General features: G+C 34.6%; 2 protein-coding genes across 2 annotated transcripts; both read left to right on the plus strand.

Moving 5' to 3' along the window:
- The first annotated feature begins 3717 nt into the window (after positions 1-3717).
- LOC101248849 (BTB/POZ domain-containing protein At2g24240-like) lies at positions 3718-5471 on the plus strand. The gene is made up of 2 exons (XM_026028672.1): positions 3718-4528; positions 5161-5471. The coding sequence occupies exons 1-2, from the start codon at positions 3718-3720 to the stop codon at positions 5469-5471; spliced, it is 1122 nt and encodes a 373-aa protein (XP_025884457.1).
- Positions 5472-7443: 1972 nt separating this feature from the next.
- LOC101249152 (BTB/POZ domain-containing protein At4g30940-like) lies at positions 7444-8775 on the plus strand. Its single transcript, XM_004252037.3, has one exon. The coding sequence runs from the start codon at positions 7444-7446 to the stop codon at positions 8773-8775; it is 1332 nt and encodes a 443-aa protein (XP_004252085.1).
- Positions 8776-10788: the final 2013 nt, after the last annotated feature.

Here is a 10788-nt window from a genome sequence, read left to right on the forward strand (position 1 = left end):
CATATACTTAAATCTATATATCTTGGGGGGTGACTTGAGTATCAAGTCTCATTTCACGACTTCCTTTTCACTAAATTTACACTCCAACTACTTTATCTTGGTTCTGTTCAATTTGAACCCTTAAGATTCAAGATTTTGTCTCCACGCCTCCAATCTATTGCTAACCCGTCACGAGATTCATTGACCAAAACAATGCCATTTGCAAATAACAAACACCAAGGCATCTCGCCCTGAATATGCCACATCAATTTATCCATCCCTAGACAAATAGAAACAGGTCGCAGATCCCCGGTGCAACCTCGTCTTAATTGGAAAATGCTCTGAATCTCCTCCCGTTGTTCTTACCCAATTCTTCATTTCATCATACATGCCTTTTATCGCCCTAATATATGCCACAACTACACCTTTAGACCCCAAACATTGCCAATGGACTTCTATTGGAACTTTACCATAGGTTTTTTCAAGGTCAGTGACTTTATTAGTTGAACGTCCCGACACTAATCCAAAATGGTTCTCGAAAATGGACTCGTTCCTCCTCACCCTTATCCCCACCATCCTCTTCCAAACTTTCAATGTAAATTATACCCATGGTTAGAACATTCGTTATAGTATCAATATAGTTCAACGTGTGATAGTAAATTAAATATCATTTTGTCAGGTTATTAATAGTAATAATCATCAATAGAAATTTAAGTATACTTACCATATAAACAGTAAATAATTATTAGTACCTCTAGGCCCCAACATGAATAGTATTGGATCTAAAAGCCTTAAATGACAGGAATGCCATCACCATTTTTGTTTTTAAAAAGTTAGGTCTACGCTATCGCAATATTATTCTATGAAAATTTAGTCACCGGGGAAGCAGCATACCGAAGAAAGAGGAAGCAAGAAATAGGTATGACGAAATCCAGAATCTTATCTACTTGTTATAATTAAAAGAAATTCACCCAATTATTTTTCTGTTTACAAATCCTACTTGGAATAAGATACAATAAATTATTTTCTAATTTACTAACCCTAAATGAAATAGTTAAAATAAAATCATTTCTAATAACACGGGTAGTCTGGTGTTGGAGTACTTTACGAGAAAGAGTCAAAAGGATTAAGGTACAAGGGCAGCCAGTAGTCTGTTTTTGGAGTAATTTTACGAGAAAGAGTAAGGATTTGACGTATAATGACAGTGGTAGTCTAGTGTTAGAGTACATTTAAAAGAAAGAGTTAAGGATTCATTATAAGGGTCGTAGGTAGTCTGGTGTTAGAGTACTTTTACTAGAAAGAGTGATGGATCGATGGATAAGGGCAGTAGATAATATGACCAGTATTGGAGTACTTTTACGATAAAGAGCCAATGACTAAGGTAGAAGGGCAAAAGGTAGTATGGTGTTGGAGTGCTTTTACTAGAAAGAGTCAAAATGATTAAGGTAGAAGGGCAGTAGGTAGTCAAGTATTGGTGTACTTTTACGAGAAAGTGTCTAGGATTAAGGTAGTTGGACAATAGGTAGTCTAGTGTTGAGTATTTTTACGCGAAAGAGACAAGGATTTTAAGGTAAAAGGTAAGTGTTATTTTTAGTTTTGATTATTTGACTTCTAAGGTGTGCCTATCATTTATAAGGTTCTTCTCAATAAACACAACCTCATCAACAGGGACCTGATAGAGCTGTTAGCGCTTTAGCTGTCGTAGGGTTTATATTTCAGTTCTTATCATTGTAGATCTGTTCCTGTGCTAAAAGGGAACTAAATGAGTGTCTCATTTCAGTGCAAAAGTCTAAATAAATTAGAGTTAATTGGTTTAGTGGGAAACAGAGTTGTTGCTTAGTAAGAGTTGAAGTCTAAATCATCTAGAGTTAGGTGGTTTAGTAGGCAATAGAGTTATTGTTTAGTTCTTCTTTGTAGTAGAGTTGCTACATTAAAGGGAATTTATTTAGAGTTAAATTCCTACGTCGCAAGGGTTTAAAATCTGAATAATCGCTCCTTTTAGAGTTAAATGAAGTTGGTTGAAATCCTGTGAGTATAGGTCGTGATTTTTACTGCCCTTGAGCAAGGGGGTTTCCACGTAAACTGCTTGTGATATTTACTTTATTGCTTATACTTATTATTATTGTTCTTGTTGTGTCAAGGGACTTGGTCCATTGACGAATAGTTGATGCTTACATCTTAACACTGATGTCAGTAGGTAGTCTGGTGTTGGAGTACCTTTACGATAAAGAGCCAAGAACTAATGGTAGAAGGGTAAAGGCTAGTATGATGTTGGAGTACATTTACGTGAAAGAGTTAAAGATAAGAGTGGAAGAGCAATAGGTGGTCTGGTGTCGGAGTACTTTTACTAGCAAGAGTGGATTAAGGTAGAGGGCAATAGGTAGTCTGCAGGGCCGTCTTAACCCCTAGGCGACTAAAGTCATCGCTTGGGCCCCCATGTATTTTAGAGGCCCCATTTTAAAAAATTTATATGTTTTTTTTTAAAAAAAAATTATATGTACAATGAGTGTTATGATTTGTACTAAGGAAATTGCATATGAGAAGATAACAAACTTGAATTTCATAAGAAACAATTTGATGAAAATATGGATAGGAAAATCACAAAGTCCTTTGAAGAAACTTTTAGAGATGATTTCTTTATATATGTAGAGTAGATCAAACTATATTTTCAATTCAAAATAGATTTGAACCAATTGAAGCATATCGAAAAAAAATTAATTTCTTATTTAGTGGTAAAATATTGAGATTACTAAATGATGAGAATTTAGAAAATATTGTCTTAACCTTGAACTTTCTTTCACACGTAATAGTTATTCCGATATTAATGGTTTAGATTTATTTTTTGAATTAAAAGTGTTAAGGAAAATAATACAATTAGAAAATAATGATCTAATGAAAATACTCAATCAAATAAAAAGACTTGATTCTTTTCCAAGTACACATATTGCTTATAGAATAATTCTTTTCCAAATACACATATTGCTAATAGAATAACAGTTCTCGTGACTGTTGCCTTAGCCGAAAGAAGTTTTTTTTCAAAAATAAAATTGATTAAATCTTCTTTAAGATTAGCAATGTCATAAGGTTTCGCTTTAGGCCCCCAATGTTGTTGAGTCGGCCCTAGTAGTCTGGTGTTGGAGTACTTTCACGAGAAAAAGTCAAAAGAATTAAAGTAGAACGATAGTTGGTAGTATGGTGTTGTAGTACTTTTACGAGAAAGAGTCAAGGATTGAGGTAGAAGAGCATTAGGTAGTCTGGTGTTGTAGTACTTTTACGAAAAAGAGTCAAAAGGATTAAGGTAGAAGGACAGTAGGTAGTCTGGTGTTGAAGTACTTTTACAAGAATGAGTCGAAGATTAAGGTAGAAGGCTAGTAGGTAGCTTGATGTTGGAGTACTTTTAAGTGGAGTTGGTCTCATCTTCTCCTTATATAGACATAGCCTTACCTATTTTTCAAATAGTATCTTATCCTATAATTTTATTACTACCTGTCATTTCATTTGCTTTGTTTATCTTGCTATTTTGCTGCAGTTATTTTCTTGTTTATCTTACTTTGGTTAATCTTACTTGAGTCTGGCTTTATCTAAAACAACCTATGTACCCCACAAAGGTAAAAAAAGTAAGGTCTGTGTATATCTTAACACTCTCTAGACCCCTCTTGTGCGATTAGAATGTGTAAGTTGTTGCATCTCTTACATAAGTAATAGTTTGAATTTCAGGGTACGACACACTTTTGAAGAATGGAAAGCCAAAAAAACAGAGTAAAACTCAATGTTGGGGGAAAAAAGTTTGAAACTACGGCCACCACCTTAGCGAGTGGTGGGAGGACTTCATTTTTTGGAGCCATGTTTAATGACGATTGGAACCTGCATTCCGATGGGTCGATCACTGAAATTTTCATCGATAGAAATCCTGAGTATTTTGGTGTCCTTTTGGACTTACTCAGAACAGGGGAGCTATATATTCCTCCAAAGATCGATAAAAAGCACCTATACAGAGAGGCTCTGTATTATGGCATTGAGGATCATTTAAGGTTAGCTAAATGGGGCCCCTTTGATGGCAATAGGCTCCGGTTGGCTGAGTCTATAAAGGGCCCAACAAAAGGGAAGGCTGAAAAAATTCGGGCTAGCCCGAATAGCTGGTGCTGTGTGGTACGTGATAATATTGTCAGCGTGTACAATTGGATGCTAGAAGAGAAAACTACAATAACCACTCGTGATTATCGTAGGGTCAACGATGTTTGTTGGGTTAATTCAGATAACATTGCGGTTAGTAGTTCTGACAAGTACCTAGCTAGTGAAGGCATAGGGTTGTTCACTGCATCTACAGGGGAATTGAAGTATAATTTTCAAGTTAAAGATGAAGATCAATTGAAGGATTACACTGCAGGTGCACTCGGTGTTGGCTCGGATTACAAGTTGTTCTCCAGTTGTACTGAGATCACCAACAAAAAGAACGGGATCGCTGTTTGGGACCAAATCACAGGTAAGCAGACAGATTTCTTGCAATACTTGCCATATAGCAAGGCTACCAAGCTTCAGTGGTTACAAGGTACCAATTGTTTGATGGCCGCTACTTGTCATTTGGAGTCAAAATGTTCCATCAACTTGTTTGATTTTAGGCAAAATACGAAGGCTTTGTCGTGGTCTGATGCTACGGATCAAAGAATGTATAAAGACGCCTACGGATCAAAGAATGTATAAAGACGCGATAGCTATAGAGGAGAGAAATTCCATTTGTATAGTAGATTCACATGAGAATTTGGGCTTCATGGATTTGAGGAGTACTACAAGTAGTATAGAATGGAGGAGTACTACGAGGGACAACATATATAATCCTTATCCGAAACTGGCATTTCATGAGGGACAATTGTTCGCATCATTAGAGCATACAATTTCAGTTTATTGTGGTCCTGATTGGGTTCCAACATCACAGCTTCAACCGAGTCATGGTGGTTTGATTTGGGATTTGTCAATTGGCGGTGATCGTCTTTTTGCCCTTTACTGGAACATAGATATGTTTGATGTATGGGAAACCCCTCGTCCCTAGTATATGCATATGCAATCGGGTGAACGACTATTTAAGTTATCTCTTCTTCATTAGTACTTTGATTTTCTATGTAACTTTATTTGATTATGCAACAAAACTATGACTGATTGTGAATTATTGAAAACTTGTATTAGGCTTGAATGAGTGTTTGGGTTTCTTGGATTTTAGAAGGACTAATACGAGTGTAAATTGGAGATATAAGAAAGATTCTTCGTCAGATATGTGTTTTCCTAAACTAGTATTTCACGAGGGGCAATTGTTTTCATCATTGAACAATAGTATATCGGTATATTCTGGTTCTGACTGGCTTCCAACATCACAGCTTCGAAAGAGTCCTGGTGGTCCGATTTGTGATTTTTTCAATTGGTGGTACCAACTTTTCGCTCTTCATAAAGATGAAAATGTCATTGATTTATGGGAGACCCCTCGTCCACCAGTTATATGAATCTAGTTTGTCAGAATTCGTTGATCAAGACACTATATCTGTTGATTATAGAACAGAATTAAGTTGCAAACGTCATGTACTATGTTCTTGAATGGTACTTCTACATATATTGATTGAGTAACATTATTAATTATTTTTTTACGTATAAAAAACACTGCATGGACTAATTTTTTTCAACAATCACGAGTGAATTTGTGTCCAGATTGCTACTCGTTATTTGATTTCTTCTAAGTCAGGTAAAAATAAATATTTCTTCAACTCTCCCTTTTATTGTTGGCACTAGATTTATTTTTTTCGAATATCGAGGACATGACCTTAGATAACTCAGTTTGAAAGTCGTGTATAAGAGTAGAACGTTAGTTGGTAGTTGAACATAGTGGTATAGGTATGTACTCTCTTACCGGTAGTATTACATTATTCCCGTAGTTGCTTATTTATGGCATAATACATATATTAGACCCTAAACTTGGCTACAAATTTTAATTTTGACCTCCAACTTTCATAGTGCACAAACAGACATTTTAACTACCCAACCTTTTAATAAATAAACACGCGAGACTTACTTGGCAAAACGCGTGATGTGCACGTATTTTGCGCAAGTGAGGTGTAATTTGTGAGGCCCAAAACGGAAAAAAAATATTGAAATGACAACTCTACCCTTAATGAATTCCTTTTATATATATTTTTATATTTCCAAATCAAAATCTCATTTTAATTTTTTTTAGTTTTAAAATGACATGCATATTTAATTAGTTGACAGTCATTGAGTGGGCTCATTAATATACGTAGGGACGTTTGCATTTCACTCTCTTTGGCTCCAAAAATCGCGTATTTATTTATTTAAAGGTAGGATAGTTAAAGTGTCTGTTTGTGCACTGTGAAAGTTGGAGGTGAAAGTTAAAATTTGAAGCCAAGTTTAGGGTCCAATATATGTATTACTTATTTATCGATGTTGTTGTCATTGTGTTTCGTGTGTTTCAATATTCTCACTAGTTCGTTGTTATTGTTCTTTTTATGTGTGCTATATGTATTGTTTTCCATGGTTCTATATTTCATTGTTGTTAGTATTATTCTCTTTCTCAAATTGCTTTGAAACGCTTTACTTGAATCGAGGGTTGGAAACAACGACCTCCCTATCTTTATAAGGTAGGGGCAAGGTCTATCCTCCGCAAACCTCACTCACTTGTGAGATTATACTGGGTAAGTTGTTATAGAAATTCTTCTCTAAAGTAGGTTGTCTAACTCCATTTGCCACAGCAAGTACACTAGATTTTGCCTCAGATTATAAGTTGTTCTCGAGTTGTGAAAACAGTGATAAACACCATGGGATTGGCAATTGTTTTCATCATTTGACAATAGAATTTCGCAATGCATTCTGGTTCTGATTGGCTTCAAACATCACAGCTTAGACATTGTGATTCTGGTCCAATTCATGATTATTCAGTTGGTGGTAACCGTCTTTTCTCTCTGCAAAGTACAGTAAATATTATAAATGTATGGGAGACCCCTCTTCCACCAATTATACAAAAATTTAGAATGTTAGAGTTGGTTGATCAACAACTCCATAGCCGATATTCAGTTTACAACATCAAACTTCTGCATATTTCATTCATGTATCTTTAGTTTGTGTAAGTCTAAAGTGTGGTCTGAAGTAAAAAATTCACCGTTTTTTGTGCACAATGGGTATTACCTCAATGGTTGCCCCAAAATCGGGTATATCATCCCCGTAAATGTATAACCTTTAGCTCTTACTTTGATACCAATAATTTGAGACATCCCTTTACATTCCTTACAGTTGAAATATGGGGAAAATAAATTATGGAAAAACTAAACAGACACTAAAAAACTCTTTGCATGCTCTCTTTGGGAATTGATATAGACTGACACTGATGCCTTTTGAAGGTCTTTATATACCATACATTTTCAGCAAAAGTTCAACTTCATTTTAGTAGTTTTTGGGTAGTTTTGAATAATGGGAACTCCGAAAGGTAAGGTGAAACTCAATGTTGGTGGCAGAATATTCGAAACTACAGCCACAACCTTAGAATTTTCTGGCCAAAATTCACTCTTTCGAGCCATGTTAGATGAGAATTGGAACCTGCATTCTGATTCAGCCATCACTGAACACTTCATCGATAGGGACCCTGATTATTTTGCCGTCCTTCTTAACCTTCTCAGGACAGGAGAGCTATATATTCCTCCAAATATAAATAAAAAGCTCGTATACAAAGAGGCTGAATATTATGGCATTCTGGATCATGTCAGGTCAGCTGAGTGTGATAAATTTGATGGCAATAGGCCTCGGTTGGCACGGTCCATAACAGGCTGGTCAGTAAGGGATGGGGGGATATCTCGGGCCATCGAAGCCAGCTCAAATGGCTGGTGCTGTGTGGCTCATGGTAGTGTGGTTCACGTGTACGACTGGATGCTAGAAGAACGTCCTACAATCAATCTTGATTACCATAAGGTAAACAATCTTTGTTGGATTGATTCTGAAAATATTGTGGTTAGCTCTGAAGAAAATCTAGATAGTGGAGGCATGGGGTTATTCAATGCTTCAACAGGGGAATTGAAATATAAATTTCAAGTTACAGATGTATTAGAAGATTATACAGCAGGTGCACTCAGTGTTAGCTCGGATAACAAGCTGTTTTCCAGTTGTACTAAGAGTACTAGCAATAAACATGGGATCGGTGTTTGGGACCAAGTTACAGATAAGCAAATAGATTTCCTCGATAGGCCACCATACAAGTATCAACACAATGCTAGCAAGCTGCAATGGTTGCATGATACCAAATGTTTGATGGTTGCTGGTTTCCATCCAAGGAGTAATATCATCTTGTATGATGTTAGGAATGACAAGATGGTATGGTCTAAGCCTGGTGTCTACGCGAGCAGCTGTTATGACATTGCTCGTGAGGAACTTTTTAGAGATGTGATTGCGATAGAGGAGAGTTGTTCAATTTGTTTAGCAGATTGGAACGAATGTCTCGGTTTCATGGATTTGAGGAGTAATGGAACAATATATTGGAGAAATTCTGTCAAGGGTGTCCAGCCTTTTTGTAACTGGGGGACTGGAAATTACTCTTGTTATCCCAAACTGGCATTTCACGAGGGGCAATTGTTTTCATCATTGAACGATACCATTACCGTTTATTCTGGTTCTGATTGGGTTCCAACATCGCAGTTTCATCAGAAACACGGTGGTCCAATTTGGGATTTTTCAATTGGTGGTGACCGCCTTTTTTCTCTTCATAGAAATGAAGATGTTCTTGATGTATGGGAAACCCCTCGCATGACATGAATCTATATCATAGTTCGGTTTTTGATTTTGTTATTTATTTACCTATTTACAATATATTGTTAGAGCTGTTGGTACCCCTTTTTTGAACGGTCAAAGTGAAGTTCTATATGTTAATGTTGGTAAATCTTGATGTAAACACCGTGTGTGGGTAAGTTTTTATCGTTAATCTTCTCAAGATCCTTCGAATAAAGTAAATTATAACTTTCTTTAAAAACATATACATCCAAACAGCTCTTTTAGATCTCTGGTGCATCAAAGGTTAATTATTTATGTAGCATTTTCATTTTACTCTCTGCATATGTTAAGCTTTTTGCTTCTCGCGATGAGTACTAAACCTTGTTGTAACATATTGACATTTCATGAGGGGTAACTGTTTTCATCAATGGATGATTGAACTTCTATTAATTCTGGTTCTGATTAGTGAAAGGACAATAATTAACAGCTCATTCATAATCTTATAGACTCAACCACACGACAAATAGACACAGGCGTATGGCTAAACGCTACTGAAAACAAATCCCAATCTATTCAAATCAGTAACTCCAACAAACAAAAGGCTTGATCGCTAAATTTAATAGTCTGAATCTCAAATTTTAGTGACAACCTTTTTACATTCCTTACATTGAATCATGGAGAAACTAAATAGACACCAAAACTCTTTGTATGCCAAATGACTAATATAAATGATATATACTATAGTTTTAGCATCATGTAGAGATGTAGGCAATAAATGCAGTACTAAAAATCTTTGATAGAATTTTGAAAAATGTTTGTGTGTTCAAGCTCGATTTTCCTCAACCAAATTTCAATTTTTTGACAATGATATTGAAACTAATCTTTTTAAAAAATACGCTATGTGTAGATATTTAAAAATGTGTGCATATCAATTATTTTAAGGGAAAAGGGTCTGATATACCCCTCAACTTTGTCATTTAGAGCTGATATACCCCTCGTTATAAAAATGGCTCATATATACCCCTATTTGTAAATAAATGACTCACATATACCCTTTTCCTCTAACGGAAATGAAAAAAATAATATTTTTAATCTAAATTTTTATTATTTTTTTCTAAAAAATATAATCCCATATGAGTAAATTTAATACTTGTCAAACATATTTTTTTAACTTTTTTTTGTTTCAGTGATTAATTTATAATTATTATTTTGATAATCAAATTTATTAATGTTTCCCGAATATTCTTGTAAAACTTATTGTAGATGACCAAATTTTTTTCTTCGAATACGAAATTAAATTACAATACACACACACAAAAATAGTTTAAATTTTTTTTCTTTAAACTAAGGAATTAAAGAAAAAAAAACAAAATAAGAATAAGAAACTCTAATAATTATAATAAAAGAAGTCAAAAAATAATTGATGTATGAAAAAAATTAAAATATACCTTTAACTTTGATAGAAGAATCATATATACCCCTGAATAAATTTTTTAAAAAAATTAGAAGTAACAAATATAAATTTAAAACTAATTTTTTAACTTCCGTTAAATGAAGGGTATTATATGTGCCATTTTGTAACGGCAGGGGTATATGTGAGCCGTTTGTATAACGGTAAGGGCATATATGAGTCACTTCTATAACGAGGGGTATATCAGCTCTAAATGAAAAAATTGAGGGGCATATCAGACTCTTTTCCCTTATTTTAAAGAATATTACAAGCGGTTAACCTTGCATTAGTTGTTTTATACTTCTATGCTTTTATTAGGACATCACATGGTATAACAGATTAATTGGCTTCATCTTTAATTAGAATGTTCAAATTCAAATCAAAAACCTTGTGGAACATCATTATCGTAAAATTTAATTTTAAATTGTACATAAATATATGACTTTCAAAATTATTACAGTGCTTCCATAATGTTCTATTAATGTATTGTGGAGTTCTAAATGATAAAATTTTGTATATATTTTTTATGTGTAGCTAAAACTTAATTAAATCAACAATTTCATCTTGTATTCAGTTGTTTCGTGTGCACTAACTAGTTTACTTCCCTA

This window comes from Solanum lycopersicum, chromosome 12 (assembly GCF_036512215.1).
Source record: "Solanum lycopersicum chromosome 12, SLM_r2.1".
In the NCBI taxonomy this organism is placed as follows: domain Eukaryota; kingdom Viridiplantae; phylum Streptophyta; class Magnoliopsida; order Solanales; family Solanaceae; genus Solanum; species Solanum lycopersicum.

Bases quoted from the DNA above. Each gene is read 5' to 3' on its own strand.
- LOC101248849 (XM_026028672.1), top strand. From the start codon at position 3,718: ATGGAAAGCCAAAAAAACAGAGTAAAACTCAATGTTGGGGGAAAAAAG. The intron at 4,529-5,160 runs GTACCAATTGTT...AACTTGTATTAG, and splicing joins CAAGCTTCAGTGGTTACAAG to GCTTGAATGAGTGTTTGGGT.
- LOC101249152 (XM_004252037.3), top strand. From the start codon at position 7,444: ATGGGAACTCCGAAAGGTAAGGTGAAACTCAATGTTGGTGGCAGAATA.